General features: G+C 37.7%; 1 protein-coding gene across 6 annotated transcripts in view; it reads left to right on the plus strand.

The window, feature by feature from the left end:
- Positions 1 to 27106, plus strand: part of KLHL32 (kelch like family member 32) — a gene marked incomplete at its 5' end in the record, with an annotated part of 95598 nt that overhangs the window by 15749 nt on the left and 52743 nt on the right. For 4 of the 6 annotated variants that reach the window (XM_081998446.1, XM_081998450.1, XM_081998449.1 and 1 more), the window contains 2 exons: positions 6678 to 6785; positions 18208 to 18306. The exons of 1 other annotated variant lie outside the window; for it this stretch is intronic. In XM_081998446.1, coding sequence (XP_081854572.1) covers positions 6678 to 6785; positions 18208 to 18306 — 207 coding nt within the window. The remainder of the gene's footprint in view (positions 1 to 6677; positions 6786 to 18207; positions 18307 to 27106) is intronic. One more of the 6 variants, XM_081998447.1, reaches the window with a different exon arrangement.

The raw sequence follows: 27106 nt of genomic DNA on the forward strand, positions 1-27106 counted from the left end.
TGTGGTGCAATGAAAGGAACTACAGGAATGCTAGTTCACACTGTGCCAACTTTCCACTTTCCCTATCTGGTGGTGATTGTGAGGAAGTGCAGCAAACGCTTATGTACTTTACAGCAGAGAATGTGTCAGGTTTCTGGACAGCCACACAAGAGCAACAGCTGAAGGTAAAGGCAGGATCTTGGACATCAGTTGCAAAAGCTTTCAACTGCCATTTAGAGTCAAGGATGAAAGGTGACAGGGTAAAGCTTAAAGGGAGATGGACTGAGTTGAGATATTTGCATTGTGTTGTGCAAAACAAGCTTGGCCTTGCTGAAACCCTATGAACATCATGTGAATATAGCTTTTAATGGAGGTGATTCTAATGTATACCAGGACTTTATTATTGTGCGTGCTGATCCACTGCTAAGTTTGTGGTTGAACAAGAATTTGTGTCGTTCAGAGCTATGGGTTGGTGAGGAGGTCCAAGTGTTCATTTTGTATTGTAGTGGACTCAGAGCTAGGGCTGCTGGTACTTATGAAAACAGTGTTTGAGAAAACAGAAGGAGGAAATTTGGAAATGTTGCTCTTTGGGTTACTGTAGATTGCTGTAGTAAGTTCAGCTTACTTTCTGGTTTTGAAAGCTTAGATTTATTTTGGAAGGTACATTTACAGTTGAATCAAAGAAAAATAGATAGTGATGAATGTATTTTGACGTTCTTGCTGAGGGATCTTTGAGATATTTTAGAGGTAATTGCTATACACTGGAACCATCTATTTTATTCTTAGAAGAGCCAGGGTATTTCTTGAAGGCAGTAATTTAAAATGACCATTTTAATGGTTATTTGTTCACCTCCCATTTGGAACATATCAGAAAAGTTGTATAGGGGCTGATGTAGCTGAAGTAAGGGATGAGCATAGGAAGGTCAAGATAGGCAAACTGAAGGCATTTTGTGTGGATTCAGGCTCTCGTAATTGGCCATCTGTAACCTGTTTTTTAAATACCCACTCAGCTAAGGCTTTTAAACTAGAAATGACTTTACACAAATTCAGAGAAGTGAAAGAAACTTCTAGTTCTTATGTATAGTAATATGTCACAGGAAACAAATCTACAGGTGCAAACATTCCTGCTTATTATTGTTATCATTGTTTGTAGTTTTCATTCCAGAAATACTCATCTTCAGAAGTTCTCCTCCTCCTAAAATGAATATGCTAAAAGGACACAATTCACTCTTATCTCTTCAGCCTTCATTCTTGAGTTCAGTTCACTCAACTCACCACTCTTAGGATTAAAGTTTTCATCTATTTTAGGCACCAAGGCTAAGCTAAGTGTTTAGGCATCCTCTGCAGTTACAGAGTAGAAAAGATATATCATCCCACTAAGTTCTGCAAATTGGTGTCTAAACATGCCTAATGAATGTATCATTGCTCATTTAATGACTTTATTAATTTCCTCTAAATATCTCTTAAATGTTAAATAGGTTTTATGCAGATTTAAATGAGAATCCAGTCGTTACCTCAGTGTTCAAATAATTTATAGTTTTTTTCTTTTTAACTCCCAGGAGAAAGCTTATAAAAGTTCAATAATAAGAATTCCAGTTTGTTTCCCCAGGTCATAGCAATAAGTTACTTAAAATTTTGGTCACTCTTTTTTTTTTTAAACAGCATAACCATTTGTTCTTTTTATATTCAATTACCTGTCTTCTGAGGCTGCGTATGTTTCTTGCCTTTAAAAGGCCACTAAGTTGTGTGGAATTCACTGAAAGAGTTTACCTGTGCAAAATATCATACAACTTAGTTGTTTTGTGATGATTTACTGCTTCTTATGCCTGACATGGCTGTAAGATTGATGTGTACAAATGAGGACAAGCTCATTACTTTCATGGGTATGGATCATCTAAGTAAGAAAATTATTCAAAGGCAAGGAGCAATTTTGTACCTCACTGTTGTGACAGTGAGCAATTTGTATTTTGGGGATTTTAAATATAATTTTGTGTTTCTGTGACCCTGGTGTCTGTTCTTAAAGTTGTATGTTGTGAAGGAGTCTGTACATGTTGCTGCAGTGCTGCCTGAGTGAGAAAATAAATGTATCTCGACATTTTTTTGTCTCATTTATATTTATTTTAACAGTAATACATTATTCTGATTTGGTGGTGTTTTACACCCATCTTGCATTTGCCTTTTGAAAGCTAAGCAGCAATAAAACCTGAGCATGGAAAGTTAAACACAATGACTGTGCTAAGCATCTTATACTCAGGCTGTTCTGCCCAGTTAGATCAGATCTGATCACATCAGAGCCTAGTCACCCTGTTGTGTGCCGTTCAGTTTTCAGCTCTTGTTGTCTTTTGTGTTCTGCAGAAGAAGTCATTTTAGAAAGGTGCCTTTGGCTGATGAGGGCAAAGTAGTGAGACTGCATGCAAGTGTGCAGTGTATTAAACACCGACCAACAGGCCACGTTACTTTGAAGTCAAATTTTCAAGAGTCTGAGAGTTGCTTTATGGTCTGATTATTTTTATCCCAGGGTTGTGTGCTTTGTTTTCTTTTTTCCTTTGAGAATAGTTCTCTAGCTCTGTTTCTGTTTCAGGCCAAGATTAGAAGAATGGAGGGTTGATTCCTTCCTTCCTTCATCCTCTTTTCACGGTTAATGAAGTGTTAGCCTCCCCCACAAACATGAGGCCATCCTAATTTGTAGCTTCTTAAACAATGTGAGCTCAGGTGGAATTCCACAAATGGAATATATCCATTTGTGATATGATTTTGATCCCTGAATTTTTGATTGTGTTACTTTTTTGGGGGGGAATTGGTTTACTTAGTTAAAATCTTGACTAAAACAGCAGAATTTAAACAATCACTTTATTGCGCACAGTGTTGGCTCATTGACTGATTGGATGGCAGAACAAGACCTGGATATTTAAAGGAACTGGAAGAAAAGATGGGTCCTCTCACTAGGGGGTTTTATTATATAAAGGGATCTTTGTTTAACGCATTGGCAACTTGTACTGCCCACTCTCATTAAGGTCTTGGAGGAGAAATGAGGCATTTTCAAAGAACACTTTATTTTGTCCAAGCAGAGGTATTTTAAAATTAAGTATGAAATATTAGCATTGTTGAAGGAAATGAATAGCAAAAAATAATTAACATTTCATGCTTAGCCAAATTTGGTAACTTTGAGTAAGTTTGACTTTGAATTGTGCACTTGTCCAAATATTTTATCTTTAATTGTTTTTCTTGTCTGTCACTTGTATGTCCACCTGAAATGTTTACCTTATTGCCTTGTTTTTAATGTACACCAGGGAAAAATGAAGTAGGCTACTAGCCTTACATTAAAAGCATGACTGGTAGATCTATTTAAGCTCACAAAACTTCAGAGCATTTTCAGAGATGCATCTGAACTCAGAGTTTGACAGTCCAACTGTAATTGATTCTCCAGGTATTGGTGAAGTCTCAAACCAGAATTTAATGATCCATATGTTTCTACAGTTAAAATTATAATATTCAAGTACAGCACTGCAAATTAAAAACTGAGTTTGAGCTCAATTTCTGCCTATGATTGAACAGACTTGTTTTCATGCTGGATTAAACCTTTACACTATCAGGCTGAGGAGGAAATTTGCCTGCTAGTGAAGGCAGTGTACTAGGTTTGTCTCTGTGAGAAACTACTTTCCTGTAGGCCAGTCCAGTTCAGCTGAATGTGAGTTGTCTGAGGACCATTGCAGACCTTATCTTTTGATTACATTCTTTGGCTTGCCTCCTGAAAAACAGATGTCGTTCATACTCTGTATCAAAAACTTCCACAGAATACCCGGAGCATAGTATGAGAGAAAATATAGCAGATGGCACGCAAAGCCGTAGTGCTATGGCTTACGGGCAGCTACACTTCCGATAGCCCATTGCACTCTTAGTTTATGCCTGTACTAGTAAACAAGATGCATAAGGGCTTGTTTTCTGGCCCTAAAAGCAACTGGCACAACATGGCTTGTGTCCATATGGCTAAACCTTCTCTGCTCTGCAAACAGGTCGGCTTTATCTGTGCTGTCTGTTTGAAACAGCCATGGCTTTTGAGTTATCCCCTGAACCACAGTCTGGGCATTGCCGGGGGGACTGCTAGTTGGCAGAGGCTCAGAGCTGTGCTGGAGGCTGTGTTCATTAAACGCTGTGGGTGACTATGGACAATGACTTGAGTTAGCAGCTGGATCTTGCTGAGTTTACTAAGGTAGGTGTAGTAATAAACCCTGTGTAAGGGCCATGTTGGAATCTCTGTGAAACAATAGAATAGTTTTCTAAAGGTAATTTAGTAAGTCTACAAAGAAAAACTCTCATGGGTCTTCACGGAAGTGATTCATGGTGTATAGATGAGATTCAGTTTCTTTGTATCTGTAAGCTTAACCCAGTGTGTGGGACATCCAGCCCTTGATCAGAATACAAACTATTAAATTAGTAATATTAGAAACTATATTAGACTATATTTAGTTTAGTTAGTAAATACTTACATTTACTATAAACTATTGTTACTATATTAGTGATATCAGAAACTATAAATTAGTAGCCACACTTTTTTGGTTGTTCCTGTGTACAGGCTAGGTAGTATACCGATAGCTGCTGTAGCACAGTCAGAGAATGCAGAGCATGCAGGATCTTGTATCGCTGAGCATTTCCAGCCTTTCTGCAGCTGCTCTGTGACGGAACTCAGTGTACAGAATGTGTGCAAATCTATCTCTGTAGGAGCTATGTAGACAGGTGTTGCTTTGAGACTTTACTCTCTTTATTCAGGAATTGATGTGGGGAAGGGAATGTTATCCAAAACTCTATTTTAGTAGTGAATTTCTGAGGAGAGAAGCTTGTCACTTCCAGACACAAACTGCGGGTCTGCTTTTGCAAGGAGTGGGTGGCTCATGGGTACCTTGCAGGTCCTGGCAAGCCCTGAAGCCTCACAATAGTTATTATAGCTCATTTGATACATCTAAATGACAATGAAATGTCCAACTCTGATTACATTTTTAATGGAATTAGAAGAGTGTCATGACTTGTTAGGAATTTTTTTTTTTCTATCTAGGTATATTTCATATCTGTGTCTTATTACATTTGTTTGATAAACATTTTAAACTTTCTGATGCTTCTTTTCTGTTGCCAGTTTGGAAGAAGCCCTGATAACACTTTACTGAAACAGAAATTGCAAAGTACAACGAGTGACCATGTGATAAATGTCACTCTTGCTTATACTGGATGATTTCCAGGCAACAGATTTATGTCAAATTATGGCGGTTTAATGATGAAAATGCTAACACTTTCAGAAGAAATTACTTATTTGCAGGAAACACTCAGTTCTGGAAAGAAGCCGCCTGGGTCTAGGTGAACACTACGTGGTAAACTGTTAGAGGCGGTAGGGCTTATTTTTCCTTTCAACTCAACAGTGCTTGGTGGACAGGTTGCACATGTGAAAACCAGCGTTCTTGTTGACTGCCTCAGCTTCTGCAGGTATCAGCCAGAGTACAGGCAGAAGTAGCAGAGGGTATATTCCTAAGAACTGCTCCTTTACTGGGGTTCTCCAAGGTGAAGTTTGGTAGCCTCTGCAGAGGGAGTAACAGTTTGGCACAAGACATACTGGGGATAAGTTTAGACTCTCTTTAGAAATGACAGATGGTAGAACTGCTGAGTTTATTTGTTCACAGTTTACTGTCTAAAGACTGAGAGTGGTATATTTTGTTAAAAAACATGTGGGAGAGTGACAAAGATAAAGGTTGCTTTTCTGGAAAAGTATTGGACTGGAGAATGGGAGTGATAAGAGGAGGGAAGGAGTGGTAAGTAGCCATACTGCAGCGGGAATGCAGTCTGGGAGGGAAGAGGGAGGGGCAAAGACAGGAGTCTAATTTTAATGGGTGGGAAGAAAAAGATTCCTACAAGGTTCTAAAGTCTGAGTAGGGTTGCTTCTGTTCAAAGGAGGCACTGGAGACTGCTGATCTGGAAAGTAAGACTGGGTGAAAGGGACAGTTGCTGTCTTCAGTGTTATTTTCGGGGAAGTTCCATAGCACCTTGCTAATCTTCAGTTTAGGTTTTATGATCTGAGAAACTAGGGCAATAACAAGTAAGGGGAGGTTCTAAGTTCAGGTGACTGCATCTCCATCCTTGCTCCTCATTCAGTGACTTGAGTATTATTCTGTTCACATTCCAATCTGAGGTGCTTATTTGGAAAGGATTGCTTATAAAAGATGGTGTGTTAACTGCCCCTTCTTCACATACAAGTAACTGTGTAGAGCTTATTGTTCCTTCCTATGTATAATGATACCATACATAAGTATTGTTTCTAGTGGTGCTTGTGTAGAATTTTTCTTTCCAGAGTCCAGTTCTTTATCATTTTTTATTGAATGATACCTTATTGTCTGACTGTTTCCATTGATTGCACCAGAATTAATTAATTAGGAAGTATATATACGTGAATGAAAGGGATTTGTTTCCATTTTTCCAGAATAAGTTTTTGTATTTTTTTAACTGATAGAAGTATTAATTTGCAAGATTGATTGCTATGTGGTTAGTATTGAAAACTTGGTATAGATTTCATTCTAACTTGCAAGTCTGTTGCTATTTACAATTCTTATCCAGGGAAAAACAAAGACCAGTGAAGGTAGAAAAATTAATCATTTTCTTCCTGGACCTTCACTGGGGGTTGTTTTTAATGGTTAATAACATTTCTTTTCTTTCTGTAGGCAATGTTCAGTCTCTGCATGGTTGAAAGTGAAGCTGATGAGGTGAATTTGCATGGTGTCACAAGCCTTGGTTTAAAACAAGCCCTGGACTTTGCATATACTGGACAGGTACTGTACAGCTATTCAAATTAAGGGACACAAATGAAAGTAAACTGCAATAAAAACTGGAGATGACCTTTACAAAGGTACTAGAAATTAGTTTTTCTTGTGCACTACCCTGTACAAGATCTTTTGATTTAACAGATCTTACTTTGGATATACTGTGTGGGTTTTTTCCTCTATAGAGGGATTGTCTAATAAATATACTGTTTATGTGCATTGTTACCAGGTAGTGAACCACATAGGATTCATATGCCCCTTCGGTGGTGGCCTGGCTATTCATAAGAACTTAATGTGAGTTGATTCAGCATGCGAAATAAATATAAAGAAAGGAAAAATACCCTAGGTGTTTTCCTAATAATAAATATTTATAGGCTCTGCTGTGTTAGACAAATTATATAATTGAGGGGAAAAGTAGTCTTTTACTCTCTGGACAAATGCAGTCCAACCATCTTTGTAAATACTTATAGGTACTTTACATCTTTATTGTAGCACTTTTTATGATAGCGGGTTACGTATCACATTACATTGCCTCAGAAAATGCAGAGTGATGCTCCTCTTCCCGCTCCCCCCTTACCCCCTTCCCCACTCTCCCATTGTGTCCGTCCCCCCCCCCCCCAAATCTTCCATATCTGTACACTGCATGCTTGGACAGTGTTGCTACATGACTTCATCTCAGTTCAGGATTCATGGGTAGTGAGCTCAAAACTTCTTAACATCCAGCCATTTTTGCTTTGGACTCAAAAATTATAGATAACCAACTTATTTCTGGAAATATTGCTAGAACAGTTGAATTTATTGAAGTATATTTGTTTATTAGTTAAGGAAAGCTTAAATCCATATTACGTTATTCCAGAAGAGTTTTTGGGTTATACAAATTTAAGACATCTGTTTCCATACTGTGGATTGAGTATATGGAATTAATTTTTTCAAAGGGAATTAAATAGAAATAAGGAAAGAAATTTTCTTTTATCTGTTTTAAAGGAGCTATTTTTGTCACCAGCGCACACAACACTTACACTTTAGCATTGGCCTTAGAGATTATTTGAAATTTCTGTGTTTCTGCTATTATGGAAACCATAACTTATTCAAAGATTACTTTCATATAAATAAGACACAGAGATGCCATGATATATTACTGAATTGTCTGAAGATCTCAGTATATGGCTTGTCATCAGTATGCTTTTTGTTCTGTCAGTTGAAAGTTTTTATATACAAAATCAAATGTTTCCTGTGCTGTGGAGCACCTGTATAATCTTAAAGTAATTTGAGACTATAGGTTGATTATTCTGAAAATAGAACCAAAAGATACCTTAGTATCTTTTACTAATAAATAATAGTAGATAAATAATATCCCTTTGGATAATAGTATCCAAAAGATACTTTCCAAAGCCAATTTTGAGAAGGTGGGTTGTAATTGATTTCTATCTGACCCATCCTGTCTGCTGTGAATAGAGATACACTCCGCTATCTTTCAGTGAAATTCAGTCTAATAAACCTGTGTAAAATATGTTGTGAACCCTGAAAGGATGGAGTTGTGTTTCTTGTAAGCCAACGATCCACCTCACATTGCTTGCAATATAGTATCCTCAGCTCCCTGGTAAATAATAGTGCCTTCTATCCTTGATCCTTTAGAGACTTTTGAGTCTTTCATTTTCAGGTGTAATATACTTTGAAAAAAATGATTTGGCTTCTTGAGTTAAATATAGGTGTGCATATATGTACAGTTGCTCATATATATAAGTGATTATAGGGCAAAATTTCCACTCTGTCATGTCTATTGAATACACCAAGTGCTACTTTGAAGCACAGAGAAATGAGAAGATTCTTTAGGAGTTCTTTAACAAAGATGCCTTTGAAGCATAACTCAGTGATATGTGGGTCTGAGAATTAGCAGTGTCAAATTTTCCCTTTTGTCCTTGAAATTCTCTTCTGGCACCGCGTTTATACGTGTTGAGCGCTGCTTACGTACTGACTCAGGCTGACAGAATCTGGGTGAACGTTTCAAGGTAGTGAGTGGGAGTAATCCACAAAGGCTATTAATAAGTAACTGGATTACTGCGTGCTTACATCAGAGCGAGTTCTGAAAACAGTCGTCTTTAGTTTGGATCTGTGAACTCTTTCTGATGTTAAAAACAAACAAACAAAATATTTCTTAGTAACCCAAAACTCATTCATGCCAGTTACAACCTTATATTGCTCTGAAAATATAGACATGATCTGATGTGCCTCTTAAAAGTGAAAGCCATGAGTGCCTTTTTTTTTTTTTTTTTTAAACATACTTGGCCAAAATGTTAGTACAAAAAATTGCTGTTTCTTTAGGTAGCACTGTGGAACTGACAACAATTTAGGACAGCCCTAAGATATCCATGTCTAAACAGATAACTATTTAGTTTCAGCTTGCTTTATTTCTTTAATATTTTGCTAAACTTGCATTCAAATTGAAGTGTGGTAACTCAAATGTAACTTTCTGTGTAAAATAATATATTGGAGACATCTGGTGGAAATATTTAATATTGCATTATGGCAATATTTGATGCCAGCAGTTTTTGAAAATTATCAAAATTAAGAAATTTAGTTTTTAGCATGACTGCAATTTGAAATGAAACTCTGTCATCCTTGCATCTCTTTTTTTTTTTTTTTTTTTAATTTGAAATATGCCTGTGGACTTAAAATACCAGCTTTCTCTTCCTGTCTACTTAGGCAGACAGTGCCTTATCATAATTACTGCTGGAAAAATTGCTTTTAAGGGAAAATTGATTATTAAACAGAAGAAAGTTATAAAACCTTTGTAGTAAAACTCAAGTTAAATGTAAATAATATCATAATTCCAACTGAATTAATCCATTACTATGGTCCCTAAGTGTCACAAAGAAAGAAATGTTGGTATAGAAATAAATAAGAGCTAGCAGAAGGAATAGCAGCAGAATTTGGTTTTGTTCTATCCATGTAGGCTCTCAGTAATCCTCTAATAACAATCTTTCTAAAAAAAAAAGTCTTAAATACTTTCCCTCATGGCCTTAGGCATTTTACCACATACTCCCCATATTCAGAACTCAGAAATACAACTCTTCCTGTTGTAGTTGATGTATCCTTTCTTCATAAAAGGACTTTAAGGTCATTCTCTCTTTTACTTCACAGCTGGCAGCAATAAGGCCAGGCCAGAGTCTCAATGACTGGATTACTCAACCTTCCGCCTCACAGGGGCATTTTGCAAGTGTCAGATGTGCATTGGAAGGGAGGTGGATGTAGTATAATCAATACAGGAACTATATATTTTCAATATTAATGTAGAGTTCTTGGTGCAGGATTTGGAGCTCACAATTCATTCCAAGTTAAGAGTCTTAACTACTGGTAAGAGAGTCATGGGCACTGTTGCCTGCTCTTTTTGACTTGTTTGTTTTTAACTATTCTGTTATCAAGAGACAATCTCATTTGTAGGAATGGGTTAACCCCTAAATAGGGCAGTGTAGTTGGGTCACTGACCATTACAAAAAAAAAAGGTGCTTTTGATCAGAAGAACATCTTTGGGCATTTGAAAAGTTTCAGTGCTGAAAACAGACTCTTTATAAGTGCCATGGGACTGAATAAGAGGTTTGAACTGAAATTTTGAAGCTTCTCATTTTAGACAAGGCTCTTTCATTCCCTCTCAAATTTAGGTCCAGCAAACTACATCATTTATGTTGATCGCATATACGTATATAAAATCTAAGTGATACCATAATTTGAATCAGCTGACAGGCACTGCGGTATAGTTTCAAGAAAGAAGAATTATGCAAGAACACAGGGTTTAATTTGCAGTAGATGATTGTGATCCTAATTCAACAAAAATACAAATACACAGTTGGAGTCCTATATATACTGAAATGCTTTGCTGGCTTGGATCTTTCTTCTTTGTAATTATGTTCTATCATATGTCTTTATGGTAATAGAAATATTTTGCATTTAGATAGAATTTTGTTTGAGGTCCTCAAACACATTACAAAACAAGTAATCGCCGTCGATCCTTTGTTGCATCATAGACAGGAAATTATTTTGGGAGAAAATAACTTTCCAAAGACCATACAGCCAACCAGCAGCTTTAGTAGGGCTTAATACCAAGTACTCCTGACCAAGTCCTGTTTTCTGAACTGTCTGGTGTATCTTTTCTTTTTCTAAACCATAATATTTTGTATCTGTATCAATAGAAATTAAGTTGTCTCCTTGAAGTTCTAAAATTATTCTAAATTACCAAAGCTGAAAAGAAAGAATCAGTGAGGCAGCCCTCATATAAGAGATGTTTTATGTTCAGCTCTTTTTTCCAAAAGCAAATTTTGGGGTAGGTCATCCTGTGGTATCATCTTAGCCCAAGATTAACACAGCCTTACGCCCTGCCTATAGAATGTTGAAATGTTTCCTTTTCTTGAAAGCTACGTATGAAGCTGAGTAATGATGATGATATTAATGATGATATAATGATTCGAAAATAAGCTTTAAACTTTTTCTATTTCTTAGCGTATTTAACAGATTTTCTTTTACTCACAAAATGCTAACAGTGAAGCAGTGTTTAATAAAGGTGATATCAGTATAATATTCTAGTTTGTTGTGGTTTAGCCCCAGCCAGCAACTGTAAGCACCAGTAAGCACCACACAGCTGCTCACTCGCCCCCCTACCCCCAGGTGGAATGTGGGAGAGAATTGGCAAAAATCTTGTGGGTTGACATAAAAACAGTTTAATAGGACAGCAAAGGAAGAGGAAATAATAATAACGATAATGATAATAATACTGATAATAATAATAATAATAATAGTGATCAAGGAACATACAAAAACAAGTGATGCACAATGCAACAATTGCTTACCATCTGGTGATTGATGGCCTGTCCCTGAGCAGCGATTCACACCCCCCCGGCCAATTTCAGTTTTATATACTGAGCATGATGTTATATGGTATGGAATATCCTTTTGGCCAGCCTGCATCAGCTGTCCTGGCTGTGTCCCCTCCCAGCTTCTAGTGCACCTCCCCGCTGGAGAGTGTGGGAAGCTGAAGAGTCCCTGACTTCGTGTAAGCACCATAACTACTTAGCAACAACTGAAAATGTCAGTGTGTTATCAACATTATTCTTATACTAAATCCAAAACACAGCACTGTACCAGGTACTAGGAAGTAAATTAAATCTATCCTAGCTGAAACCAGGACATAGTTACAAATCAAGAATTTCATAGTATTTTCAGATACATTGTTCTTTCATGTGCTTGGGTTGCTTTCAGTATTGCTTTAATGCATTATCAGTGTGGATCCTTAACTACTGCCTTTATTTACTAACTTTATCTTGTATTCAGTTAGTTAAAAAACTGTCATCCTGTTAACATCTATCACTTTACCAAACAGGTTTCATGAACTGATCGGAGAACCATCTGGTGATTTTTCAAATTCAGGCACATAAACCTGTGGTTAGCTAAAGTATTATCTTACAGCCCCTTTGTGAAATTGTTCTTTTTTCTTTTTTGGTCAAATGTTTCAGCTTAATTATTTCTTTAACAAAAAACAAAAAAAGATGTTCTATGGTAGTAAAGAAATAATAGAAATAAATATTTGTAAGTACAACTATTTGTCCTGATAATTGCTTTGATTTCTTTATAGAATCTTGATTTTCATCTCTCATCAATCTCCTCTCCCCCTTGTTTGATGGTGAGAGTTTTTCTCGTGATCAACCGTCTGCCATTTTCAGTTAAGACCAGGGGGAGACAGGTCTCAATATCTTAGCACCTCTTATTCTATTAAACCTTTCTAGCTCACTTGTAGATGAGGTGTGTTGCAAAGCTGTATTGTGATTGTTGGGGTAAGTGGCCTCATGCATCATGTGCATGGTATTTCCACTGGTTGCCTTTTGATTAAAATGAATCATAGGGTTTGGTTAAACTGCCTGGTGTCCCTAACAAAAGTGACTTCAACTGTCCTCGTTCCTTTCTACTGGTGACAACATGCCAAGGTCCTGGAAAACTGATTACATCAGGACTATGTCTTACTGTAAATACTTAACATCACTTTTCAATGCAATTTCAAAGCCAAAAATAGAAATTTGATACCTAGTTTTGGACACTTCCTTTTTTATTTCCATCAGGGGGATAATCTTGTTTCTGTGCCTAGCGCTAAATTACAGCTACTAGGTGTTAGGTTCACTGTTCAGCTACAGATTGCCTGGAAGGCTTAGAATAATACAGAGCTTAATTAACTCAGTTTATTGCAGAGAAAGTTAAATGTTTCATGTTATTTGCTCTTGGTAGTTATCAAGCGATGGACAAGACAGCTTTTATTGAGCTGAAAGTACTCAAAGTAATGAAACATCTTCCCAAAAAATAGTGAATTTGCTTGGAGTCTTACTTATAATAATGGTACTTACTTCATAATGGTGTATGAAGCTGTGTCAAGGGAAGTTCAGACTGGACATTAGGAAAAGGTTCTTCACTGAAAGGGTGGTCACTTGTCACATTGTCACTAGAACAGGTTCCCCAGGGAAGTGGTCATGACACCAAGCCTTTCAGAGTTCAAGGAGTGTCTGGGCAGCACTCTTAGCCGTAGGGTTTTGGTTTTGGGTAGGCCTGCAAGGACCTGGGCATTGGACTTGATAATCCTTACGGGTGCCTTCCAACTGGACATATTCTGTGATTTATATGCTGTGCATTTAACACAGGTTTTCATTTAGTTTTCTGGAAAAATATTATGACATATATCAGAGAAATGCTGGTCATGATTCCTTCTGGCATTGGCTAATGAGACATCAGGGTTTTGTAATGAGTACTATCAAACATTACGTGCCTGGGCTTTGGGCAGTTGCCTGCAGGGGACTAGAACATTCTTCCCCGGCTGGCACTTTTTTGAAGCCATACTTCTCAATGTGCTAGGAGCTCAGGATTCAACTGAAGTACGAATGAACAGGGAGACAGGCAGAAGTGCTAACTGGTTGTGAGTGAAATGCAGTCTGAATTGCTCTAAAAGAAAAGTTACTTTTTTTGATTGCTCTGAAGCACACAGAATGGTCTCCAGAAGGGAAGAACAAGCAGTACTTTTGTTAGATGCCCGTCTTGATTGAAATGCTAATCACTACAGGTGGAGTCAAGAAGGAATTTTCTTTTGCACCAGAATGGAATCTGGTATCACTGGCAGGAATCTTAGGATTTTTTGATGTTGTTGTTGTTTTCTGTGTTAAATTCCATATGGTTTATTTTCTAGAATTTTCCAACATGATGTTACATATTTCCTTACAGTTCTAGCATAATGCTGTTTTCTTTTTAATGTGGATGATGCAACCACTTCACTTATTCCATAGCCCCACAAACAGCTGTATGGAAATTAGAAGGAAATAGAGGGCTATAAATGAATAGCTGAAGCGAAGGTGGTAGAAGTGCATCTTCAATCTCTCCATTGTTTTCTGGGCATGCAGTTTAGCCTCCTTGGGCCTGAAGTAGCCTTAGTTTAGTATCTTTACAAGTGCCTGGATGAAACATAATAGCCTGCAATACACATCAAATAGATTGAATGATCTAATTATTTTTTCTAGATAGAAACCTCATGAGACTCCATAGAGTTTAAGGAGTTTCCTCCTCACCCTCTTTTGTCCATTACTGGCCTCTTTGCTACAATCATACAATTTTTTTTTGCTGGCGTATACTGTTTGTTGGTTGTAGAGGGGCAGGAGGCATTAAAAGAGTAGGAGGATGTTCTGAGTCTGGGCAGTGTGGAGGTGGGGCATGAGTAGTTGTCCTTGAGAAAGGATGGTGGTTCGTATACTACTCCTAGCTCAAGAAGTTATAGCTGCTAGTTGTTCTGTGTTGCCAAGAAGTATCTCAAAAAAAACTATTGAAGAGAGAGGCGAGATGTGTGATCCAAGTTATTCTTTTTCATGCTTACTCAGAACCCTAGGATGTACTGGGCTGGAGGGTATGCAGGGTAAGTTGGGTAAGGAAAAGGGAAAACCTGGGGCTAGGGGGAATGAATCCCAGTTTTAGACTGCTGCCCAAAAGGTAGATGTACAGGGGGATGTTCAGGGCCATGCATATCTGTGACCATGGGGCTGATAATGGAATTCCCTTTTCAGCCTCAGAATTGTGTTTCAGAAGCTCAGGTTTAATTTATGAAAGTTTCTAATTCTTGCATTTGCAGAGCATTTTTCCTCAGTATTTCAACAAAACATCAGTGGATGCGTTTCCATATAGATTTAAATTGTGTATCTGAGAAATGTGGATCTAAGAAATTGTGTAATCTGCCTTTCTGGGTCTTGTGAACTCTGCATTCTGTTGCAAAGAAACACCAAATTTTTGCATCCTTTGTATTCCTTGGCCTATGGATCTGACCACAAGGAGGAGTGAACTGGATTTAGTGTGTGCTCTTTGAAGGGTTTGTGGAATGATGGAGGGTAGAATGAAGAACAGGATTCCTGTTTGAAAACACAGTCATTGTGGGGCAGGAGAAAAAGAACTTGACAAAGGAGATCAGTTTGCAAGTGAGCAGTACATCAGATCCGGTGGCTTGGGAAAATAAGTTACTCAGGCTATCTGCAAGATCTGCCCATTGTATACAGGGAGAAGGTGGCTAAGCTGATTTTTCTCAGTAACATTATGGGCCAGAGAAAAGTTGAGAGCATAATGAAAATTAACCCTTAGAAATAAGGGTTGAATAGACCATTGATTGTAAGGAGCAGTCAGGTGCAATACCTGAGTTGCATCTAGTTAATCTTAATACAAAAATAGCACAGAAACCAGTCTTAAAACGGCATGTGTCATACAAAGGCGCATCCTTTACTGGTGAAGATTGCAAAGTTTGTCTGAAGTTGATGGTTCCAAATTGCTCTGAGTTTCTGCCCTGATAATTATACCTTGTAACCCTTGGGTTGAAGATGAGGTAGGGAAAATGGATAAGCTTCTCTCTTTAGTTTTTACACTAGTAATTTGTGATGAATTTTGAAGGTGTGAACCAAAGTAGATCTTAATTTCCCTCTCCTTAATTTTCAGTAAGCATCACTCTGAAGACCTCAGAGCTGTTGTTGTGAGGGTTAGACAGAGGAGAGTCAGTCACTGTGTGCACTTGTGGTGTGCATGTGGTAGTATTTACTGTTCAGATTCAGCTGGATGGCCTATATCGCATATAAACATCTATGCTGGTAATTAATAAAAATCAAGTAACTATATTAATGTATAGAAGCTAAGAGGTGTGGAATAATTTTGGATTACTCCAGATTCAGTAGAAGAAAGGCTTGCAATATTTTCTTCCTTCTTTACTTACTGTTCTCTTTTTCTTGTGAGTTTCCCCAGCATGCAGTTTGCTGATGGTGAACATTTAGCACAGATGAATTAGTACTTTTGCCTATATCCAAATGAGTATTGATTTAAAAATTCAGATAGTTCCATTTAAGGCAGAGTCTTAGGAAGAAAGAAAATAGGCTTCCCTCAGTTATCTTGGGAAACACAAAGATGAATACGTTATCTCAGCAGACTAAATCTTGCATGATATAGGAAAGCTGTAAAAAATGGAAAAATATGTAAGAAATATAAGTCTGCTGCCTTGAAATGAATTTTTGTTGCTGACTTTGTACAAATCACCTCTAGGTAGTAACCAGTCAGCCTCCTTGCTTCTTGTCTTACTTCTCATCTCAAAATGCTACTAGTATTATTTGTAAAAGGATTGCTGTAGCTTTAAAATACATTAATATTATCACAATTAAATATAGTTTGTCTATGCCTACAAGGTAGTGATCTGCTTAGGGTTCTGTTTCTCTTCATATTGTGTCTTTAACAATGCTAAGGTGGTGGTTGGTTATTTAGTAAGTAATATGAGATTAGTTCAGATGGCCACTTCCTCGGTGTAAGTGATGTCTGAATGACAAACACTGCAACATCCAACCAGCATATTTTGTCAGTCTGACCTTGAGTTCTCACTTGAAAATATTTGACAGTGCTGCTCATTTTTTTTAAATGCACCTATTGGAGATATTTTTGTAACTTAAATCCTTTCTAGCTTTCCTTTGAACTACCTCTTGTCACGCAGAGCAGCCTCATTAGCACCAGCCAAAAACCTGGATTGAGCTAGGCCTGATTCTTATTTACATTAAGATACTTACATGTCTTTTTGGCTAGATAAAGAGCTTTTATACAGTATGTAAATTAAATATATGTTCACTTAAAACCTTGTCTGAATATATATAGAGATTTGCACAAGCTTTAAGCATGGCTTACACTGACAGAACTCACTGTAAATGAGCTCTGGGTATAAACAAGAATCAATCCCCTTCTCTTCCTAATATCTCTATTATGTTGGAGATAATTTGTGGTTTTGCTTGAAGAAATGCATACGTGTTCTTTTCATTTTCCTGAGAAACAGTTTAACTGCAAAAGATGCAGATGAGTGTCTTTCCTTTTGTATGACATCCTCATTCCACTGCATTTGAGACATGTAAGTGATACTGTGAGATAAAACTAAATTGTGTGGGCAGAAGAAAAAGGATCTGAAAAAAGCTTTACTTCCCTCTGGAGCAGTGAGAGACTGACCTCATGTGGTGTGAGACCAAAGTTGCCAGGGGAAATACAACAAGGATAAAACTCTGAACAAACTGACTGTCTTTGAAAACTTAATTTTTCTCATGCATTTCTGTTTGTTGTTGGATGCTGCACCACTTAAATATAAGTAATACTAGTTTGAATAGTTTGTAATGTGATTGCTGATAAGAAGTTGACCAGTGTCTGCATTCCCAAAGACTTTTTTGTGTCCTGAGAGGGATGCTCTAACAAGCTGACCCCAAGACAGCAGGCTAGGAGCTGAGGCCCAATTATTCTGGCTGCTGCCTGTGTGTGTGATTTTAATTGAAATGAGTAGGAGTTTCATGTGAGCAAGTGACAGGATAATCAGTCTTGGTTTCTGAGCCCTTTCTGGCACTTCCCCAGCAGCATGCTCACTCTGTGCCTTCACAACTTTGCTCTGTAAAATGAAGACGGTGGTTAGGAAAATTATGAAGTGGTGCCACGCAGAATGGGAAGGGTGTTCCTGTATATTTTTTACAAGCACGAATAGTATTAATTTTGGAGACTTCTGAGTCAATTCTGTTGGCCTGATTCATCAGTATATATATAGAAACATCCAGGTATATGAATAACAAAAGGAAGTTCTGTTATTTTGAAAAGTCTCCATTTTAAATAAATAATATGCATTTCATTTTAAAGGATTTAGGGGGTAATGTGGCTTATGAACTCTCACAGGAAAACATGCTTAAAAATCCTTTGGGCAACTCAGGTGAACTTGAAAAACTCTGTCCTCAACCTGCAAAGACTTCTTTATGTGCTTAATTTTACTCTTTGTGTTCTTTATGTTGACTTAAATGTCTGAAATACAAAGGCTTATAGTATTTTCTACAAGGACTCTGAGTTCTACGTGACAAACCTTCCATTTTCTTCTTTACAGATCCTGTTGGAACCAGGGGTGATACAGGATGTCCTAGCAGCTGGGAGTCATTTGCAGCTGCTGGAGCTTCTCAGTTTATGTTCTCACTATCTCATTCAGGTGAGGCTTCTCTGCCTGATTATCGGACATGTTTGTTTGGTAAACTTTTGTTTCAAGCCTAATTTGAGTAGGAGAGTATTAGTAAAACAGCTGATGTGACCTAAATGGCAATGAACTGGTTCTGAGAAGATCTGAATTTTGAGTGTAATTTGGATATCAATTTGTGGTAAATGCTTTCTCCTCTCATCCATTTTGTCCATTTCAGTCCTGAAAACAAGGATGGTCCATTGATTAGTATCAGCATGTGGGAGTTTAATTCCCTCCATAGATGGAGAATTTGCTTTTGTTTGCCTCAGTTTACCAAATGTTAAGTATTACCCTGTTGCGATCATTAGTGTTGTGAAGCATTCAAATGCATAAGTGTTCACAACAGAGTATTGATGTGTATTCCAGGGCGCTACTATCTCTCGCTGAAGGGGTAGGGCTTCTTACAATGGGACCTTATTATCAACTGGCCTCATGCTCATAATGCTAATAATAATTTCAACATTAGGGTTGTCATTATGAAGTAAAAAAATCTGAATCCAGTAAAATATTTTTTTGCACTTGGCTTGTGTAGGAGATGGCTTAGGATGGTAGCAAGAACATAGCTTTGATGTGTATCTATGTAAAGCCTTATTAAAAAAAAAAATTGCAATAGCAATTCTACCGAACTGTTTCCTTTTCTTTGTAATTTTTCAGTATTGTTTCTGAAATAGGGTGCGTTGGTTGTATCGGTGCAAGAGTTGGGCATGGAAATGCATGTCAGCACAATCCTTTCTGTATGCGTTTGCCTTCCAACAGCATAGCTGCCTTTGAACAGTCTGAGTGTGCTGGGCAGCACACTGAGCTACTGAGTACCATCGGCATGCAGGGTCTCATGTTAAGAGCCTCAGGATGTACTTGAAGGCTCTGTGTCTTATGGAGAAAGAGCTTGCGTTTTGAGTGGTAGCCTTAGGAAAGCCTTCAAAATGTATGTTCAGACAATAAGGTGGTATTAATTTGTGCATTATAAATGGATTAGAAAGTTAAAGGAGCTGGTAGAGTACTGCAATTTGTATGAGTTTTGCTTTCAGGAATGTAAGGAGGGTTTTCTTTTTTCAGAGAAAACAGACATGGAATGTAATGGGAAAGATGGTCAGTTTGAAAAATAAGAAATGTGAGGTGCCAAATAACCCACAAAATCATTTGGCCTACAAATTGTCAGGCAAGCATGGGAAGGGTTTACTGTAATGAGAAAAATATACAAGTCTAACATTGTTAGTCATACAGTGTATTTAATGTCCCCCTAACAAATCAGTGTGAGCATGTCTCTACTGCTTACATGCTCTTTGTCAGAAATTGAACCAAAGAGACCATTGCAGCAAAGAAGCTGGGGGGAATTTTAAAGAGTATGGAAGAAGCTGAGTATTGTAGTGCTGGTGAGGTAGGAGCATGAGAGGAGTGTAGGAAATGAGCAGGTATGTGCCCAGTATAAGTCCTTGTACTAACTTCTTCCATGACCTGTGTTGAGTAGCCTCTGATATTTGTAGCTGTTCTCTCAGCACCATCATAATACTTTTTGATCCTGAGGTCACTGCAGTGGAAAGACAACTGTAGAATTAGCAGTGCTTTGGATCTTGTCCTTGGTGTGCAAACCATAGTCAAGTACTTAGGAACAGACTGATAATGAATTTAAAAAAAACAACCAACAAACCCAAAGCAAAACAAACAAAAAAACCCAACCACAAAACCACCCCACCCCAGAAAAATTCCCGAGTGAGCAAACATTGCTGCCAAATTACTCTGTGATTAACAGACCAGTAAAAATTCTGTGGAGGTGATGGTCAATATGCAGTTACTCAAATGATGTGAAAGATCTGTTGTACTCTGAGTAGTGTGCCATGCTAGGGTAACTGGTGCTACACTGGTGTAAAAATGAAGAGGAAGCGGGACCCAATGTCCAGATTGACAATGACGGAGGTAGGCAATAAGGTAGGGGATGAAGGGTAGGGAATAAGGAGCAGACTGTGTGTTGGGAGACAGAGAGCAGTAGTAGATCTGTAATCTATTTTTGAATCAGGGTCTCATTGTAAAGTTTTCAGTCTGGATGGACATCTGCGGGATGACCGTAGTTTACATCATGTCAGGCTCTAGACTGTATTTTACTACTACACTGTGGGTTTTTTGCCAGGTTCACCCCAACAAGACATAGCTGTAGACAAATTTGCAGTCTGAATAGATCACAGTAACCATTTATCTGTCTTGTTTGTTCTGCAGTGTTGCAGTCCATGAAAGTAATCAACCTTGAGTAGCTGTGTAAGCCTTTTTAGCAGAGGTCAATAAGGTACTCTGCATAAAGACTGAGATCTTTCAGGGTCCAAATTAATTATATCAAGTATCTGTTTATGTTCTACATACTATTGTTTTATTTTAGTACTATCTGAAAATAAAATCAAACTAGTTAAAGAAGGTTTCCTTAAAGTCACTTATGCTTGCTGCAGTTGATAACTGGCGTGACAAGACACCCCACATGCTATGATACAGATAATGGGAAAAGAATAATGCTTGCCCTTTCTCTTCTTTCTGATGAGTCTGAGTGCTGCAGAGTTCTTCATTTACTGTACTAGTGAATTTCTTACTGTTTTGAGTTATTCAGATATCATGAACTTAGCTTAGTTTAGCATAAATTCAGTATGTGGGATCTAGCTGTCACTTATTAATGTTGTGTAATGATGACACAGAGTTTTAACTTGTCGTTAATTGTTTGTATTGGACCAGGCTTTTCCCATATAAGAGCACTGCTCTTATTGTTAGAGCTTGTTCCAGCTCTTCTCTTCCTCTAGATGTTCCAGCTTGTCAGCTTTTCTGAGCTCAAGACAGTTTCATCTCTGACTGATACTTTTATCTGGGGCCTGTAATTATTCCATGGATTTCAAGAAGGATTTTTTTGCTACAATTGCTATTGATGTGGCCTATACACATATCTGTTCCAAGGCATATTTGTAGTCTGTGAGGTTACAAAGAGGACTGTACTGATCGATTTTATCTATTTTATCTTCTCAAAGATGATTTGCAGTGCAGTGGGGGCAGATTCTTTTCCAGCCAATGCTGACTTTCATATTCACTGATCTTTAAGGAATTTCCTCTCAGTTGTCTCAGAATAAACAAGATGTTATTTTGACTATGAGACAGGTCCTCTTTCTTATAGACCAACCAGCTTAGAGCACTTCAATTTGTTGATAAATCTCAAAAAGATTTCTGTAACAAATTGTTTGAATCATGGTTATGGGATTTTAATGAAGACTTTTTGATCAAAGAAAAGATAGAAAAAAGGAGAGGAACACTCTTTCCCCCCACTCTCAATTAGGTAATACACATCTCTAAGATGTTTATGACAGCATGACACAATGGAGGTTACTGACAACACTGCTAGTTTACTAAATGCATTTTATCATCTGTAAACTTAATATTATCAAATGTTCTGTAGCATCTAATGTTGATTAAATTTTCTCATTGGAAAACTCATTATCATTTTGGATTGATAATTTACTAATTTTTATTTTAAAAGAATTGTAGATCATGTTTACTTGCAAAAAAGAGAAATGCCCAAGCATTCCTTACTTCAGGTCTTAATTCCAGCTTTGTGTTGTGCAGACTTCTCCCCTCACTTCAGAAGTGACATATCTTGAATTATGATTACTCTCCAGCCTTTGCTGTTTGGGGGTTTTGTTTTTAGCTTCATTTGCAGAGGAGGACTTTTTTGAAGCATGCTGATATATTTTATTGGAGATACATACATATTCATGAATCTCTTTGATCATAATGTCTGCATAATTCTCAGGTATTTTAAACATTGCAACGAGGCTTGAAATCTCACACATCTGTCTCAACCTAGACAAACGGTAAGGCATCATGTTTGTTCTTAGCTGCATTGCTGCTACATAGGTGTGGGAAAGCTAAGCTGAAGACTTGAGCTTTGTGTATCTTGAATCGTGCTGTGGTACATGATCACACACACAGCATTTGCTTGCAGAGTGCATATCCAGTTGGCTAAGATTCTTGTTTCCTGAGTTCCTCTTCCAGATCAGATTGATTGTCAGTTTTGGCTGAAGTTTTTCAAAGGAGGCTAAGGCAGAGAGCTGCAACCAACAGGTAGACTTTTTTGAAATATAATGGGAACAGGTTATCTGAATGTCGTTTCCCTTTTAAAAGTTTTAGCATTTAGAATTCCAGTGGACCATAACTGTCCTACTGTGACGTTGGAGAAGGCAGGAGAAAGCTAGTTGAAGGCTTTGAATGTGATGGAGATCTGAGAATGGACTTCTTAAACGGAGCTGTAGAGAACATGGTATTAGGTAGTGCGTTTGTGATGACCTATTTTGTACTTTAAAGGTTGTAAATGTTTTTCTGAAGGGTACATGACAACTTTATTGTTATACAAGAGAATAAATGTGTTAAAGGATTTATTCAGGACATAGATATGTTTGTTTCATAACTTCATGTCTGAGTTATATAACTGACTGTAGATGTCAGAAGTTTTGTCTTTTTTCCTAAGATGTTTGTGTAACAAACAGTAACAAAGAGCTGGCACAAACTGCAAATAATTTCAACAATCAAAGAGTCTTAATAAGCAGGGAATGATATTGAGAATACGAGTTCTTAATGGAATTTCCTTCTACTGATCAACACCAACTCAATATTGTGTGGGTACAGCTCTAGTAATCATTTTTTAAATCAGAGGTTGGTTTCCACTGGCATTCAGAGACCTGGGACATAAGATTGTCCATATCTTAAAACGAAGTGATTTTTCTGTATTTTTTAAAATTCAATATTCTTGTTTTCAGTGGAGTTCTATATACCTCCTGAGTTACATTCAAGGTAATAGGGTGATAGGTGAAGTGAGGGCTTTAGAAGTTGCAGAACTGTCCAGAGCAACACACTTGTTTCTGAGAGGCAGGACATGGCATGATCATTAGCATTTACGCCTTTAACTTTCTGCTGCCAGATAAGGCACATTTTGTGAAGAATAAATAAAGTTTACATACTTGACAGAGTCTAGGATATCATTTATGTTATGTTTATTGGTTGGACAGTTGCATATTTGCAATACAGCCTTGCTAGAAATGGTGTTAGCTGACTGTCCTTGTATTCAGTGCTGGAAATAATTTCTTGTTCTCTCAGTGGCTAGCAGCAGCAAGTATAATAGACATGAGCAGCGATCCTGATTGCCATTAAAGTTCCCCAACTGTTAAAAATTGTTCTTGGGATCATAAATGTTTTTGTGTCAAGGAAAGTTAAAAGTTTGATGCCAATTTTCCCATTAGTTTTAACTGTGTTAAGTTCCTTGCTAAATGATAAATGTACTAGGTCACCTTTTAGAAACTTCATTACAGTGGATACAACTCTGTCACTGGTATATCTACCTGCTTGCTACTGATGTCACTTATAGCATCTTTTAAGAGGGCTAATTTAAGCTGAAAAGAAGCTGAGTGATTAAAATGGGCCTGAAAAAACACAGCACTGTCAATTGGGTTTTTCCTGGAGTCTCCTCTTGTACTGTATGCTCTGGATTCTTGTATACAAAAGCAGACAGTGAGCAGGATCAGGCCTGGAATGCAAAAATTGGATTAATTTAATCAACTCGCAAATGATAAAATAAGACCTCCTGCAATAATTCTTGGTAATAATTGAAGCAGGCAAATTGTCTTGGGTAGGGGCATTTGCTTTTTAAACTTCTACCCTAATGGTCAATCTAGGCTTATAAAACAGAATTTTTTCATGGCATATAAGCACCTAATGATCTGGATCTTTTCTTCTTCTTGCTTCTTCATCCACAGATGCCTGTGGAATGAAAAGGAGTGTGCGTGGTTTACTTACATGGTGGGGCCAGAGCTTCAAAGCTATTTATTTTTCTTAAACCCAACTTGTCCATTTGGATCTGTGCCAACAACACAATCCCAACTTTCACTAAGATACACTCTTTCAGAGATGAATTAATTCTTACACCAGAGATTGAGAGCATCACCTTTGTATTGCTAGAAGCCCCAGCTCAGCTGGGATTTTAGCTCCTGGGTTTTTCATATAGAGCAAATTAAACTGCTGTGAAAAAATCTAAAGGTCATCTAGCAACCAAGACTTTTCTTTTTTTAACTAATACTGAGTTTTTAATCTAAGTACACACATGCACACTCTCCATCCCCTACCCCCATCCCCCCATCCTGAATTAGAGTGGTGTGTTATGAAGCTACCACCATCAAACTTGAGTTCCCCAATTTTATCCCACGGTGGAAAGAGTGACCTTCCCATACCAAGAATATGAAGTAGACAGAAATAATATCATCTTGCATTTTGCTGGTTTTCACTGTTACGTGACCAGTAGTTGCTGTGCTAGTCTGCTGTTTTTGAAGGGGCACATTTTTCAGCTGTTGAGTCATTGAGCTATTGACAGTCATTAGGAAAGTTCCTGTACAAAACTCAAAAACAATTTGTGGAATTTACCTCCTCTCTCTCTTTAACGCATAGACACATTAGAGAGATACAGATTTATATATATGAAATGTCAATGCACTACTGAGGATTCCAACTTAGAAAGGGACCCAGGAAAAAAATGATGGTGGTTTTCTCCATTTTTCAGTTGGTGAAGGAAGGTAAAAATGGTATACCCAGTCACTTTGAATGCCATTCTGATGTAATCCACTTGCTGCTATTTAGCTGTCGATGTGATAGTGGATATTCTGCTCCTCGGGTGTTATCTGTTAGAGAAAGGGGTGCAACTATGGTCAGGAACCTGCTAGCTTTGTGTGTGTGTGTGTGCTGCTTTTCCTAATGAAGTAATTGTTGGCAAAGCTGAATTGAAACTGCTGATGGATGTGTGAAAAATGATGCTGGAGTGTCTAGGTTTACTATTGCTGGCAAGATGAAATCTCCCAAGCTGTCTAGCTAGCCGTGTGGAAACACACTGCTCATCTTCTGCGGCAGAGTCGCAGGAGAGGTTATGAGTTGGGAAGAGGCAGATACTGCTACATCTTCCTTCTCTTTGCAGTTTCTGTCAGGAAGGGAGAGCAGCTTTGGTGTGCATTTTATATAGGAACAAAGAAGCTGTATTGCTTCGCTGTTTCCCTTGCTGCCCTTCTCATGTTGTCTTTCTAGCCAACGTGGCCTCCTTACCTGATCTTTCTGTCCCTCAGCCCCTGAAAGATTCCTGCTTCTGGAATCTTTCTGGTATTGTTATAAAGCTATAAACAGAGGCTGATGAATCCCAGAATGCTTAGTGTCCAAAATTCTTCTTTGTTTTTATTACTGTCTGATCAATACTAACGTTTTGTGTCCCTCCATCCCTCCTGCCCCTCAATGTCTTTAGCTTTTAATTCTCCTCACCAAAGGAGGGAGCTGAGATGCACGAACCCCCAAAATGACATTATTTATAATTGGGTAGTGCAGCTACCCTTAACCTACCGGTGTCCTCGGTGACATGCCCGGTTAGCAGTCTGGCAGGGAAATTTGTTTGATTGCGGGAGATGAAAGCTGAGAGGCCAAATGGCTGAACTGGAGTCGGAGGCGGGCAGCGGGGCGCGTCCTCCCCAGCGTGGGCAGCAGGTGGCAGTGTGAGTCCGTAACAGTTCCGCCGGCGAAAGTCAAGCTAAAATCAGAAAAAATGAAAAGAAAAATTATTTATTTTTCCTCCGTATTAGTCTTCTGACCTAATCAGTAAAAAAGTCATTATTCACACAACACTGGGCAATATGCATTGTAATTTTTAACAAATAATAGGAAACTGTTAATGTTTTCACAGGAAATACAGTTCTGTCTTGTGCAGCAATGGTCATTTATCACTGCACTTTGTGAAATCACTCATTTGTTCTAATTTGAATGTAAATGACTCTAAGGTTTTACAAATAAGGTGACAGACTCACATAAATGTAATTGCAGGGTTCATCTCTCTCTTTTTATATATCACTCATTAAGTTATGAATTAAATACATCGTATTAAACCAGGGGCATGTCCAATGATGATATTGTAATGGCAAATTACTCTATGCTATTAGAGGTGTATTTTTTATTCATGGACATTAATTTGTCATTAAGCGGCATTAGTTTAGCACTTTTATGTGGAAGACGTGACCTGAAAGAGGAGACTTAACAGCTCTAATGTGAAAGAATAGGAATACAGGCACCAGATATGCAGAGCTTTTTTTTACCTCCTGTAAAGAAGCAGAGGGACATTTTATTTAAACTTGCTTTGATCTAAAGCAATTTCAGTTGTGTTAAGCCACTTTAGCAAAGGTATTTCTGAAACATGAAAATGCTTTGCTTATAAAGTATTTAACAATACGGGAAAAGCCAGAATGCTAAGTACAAAATGGTGACTATAAATCATTTGTAACCTATGAACCTGAAGAGAACATTGGGCCTGAAATGAGTTACAATCTGATTTCATCTCGGAAGTATCACTTTTGTAGAGAGTTAATTGTCCATTTTCTCTTTCCTCTGTACTGGCTTAGCCAAAATAGAACTGATTTCTTTCCTTCTTAAATATGAAGTATCTTGTACCTCCTCTATACTATGTATTCTTAAACACACTATTATTATTTTCACCAGGATCAATTTCAAGTTTGAAATGTTAAGCAGGAGCAGAATCTTTCTTAATACATTTTCTCATTCATTTACTTATTTGATGGAATTTGAGAGGCAACTTGCCACTTGAAATATTAAACTGAGGAAAATAGTGAAGGACTCAGCCTGCCCCATCTTTAAAAGATGTTAAAAAGACCTAGTGAATTTTATTTTCATTTTACAGCCAGTTTAACAGAGGAGACTATCCTTTCAAAACCTTGTTTAC

Source organism: Phaethon aethereus (genome assembly GCF_964289735.1).
Source record: "Phaethon aethereus genome assembly, chromosome: 3".
NCBI classification, from domain to species: domain Eukaryota; kingdom Metazoa; phylum Chordata; class Aves; order Phaethontiformes; family Phaethontidae; genus Phaethon; species Phaethon aethereus.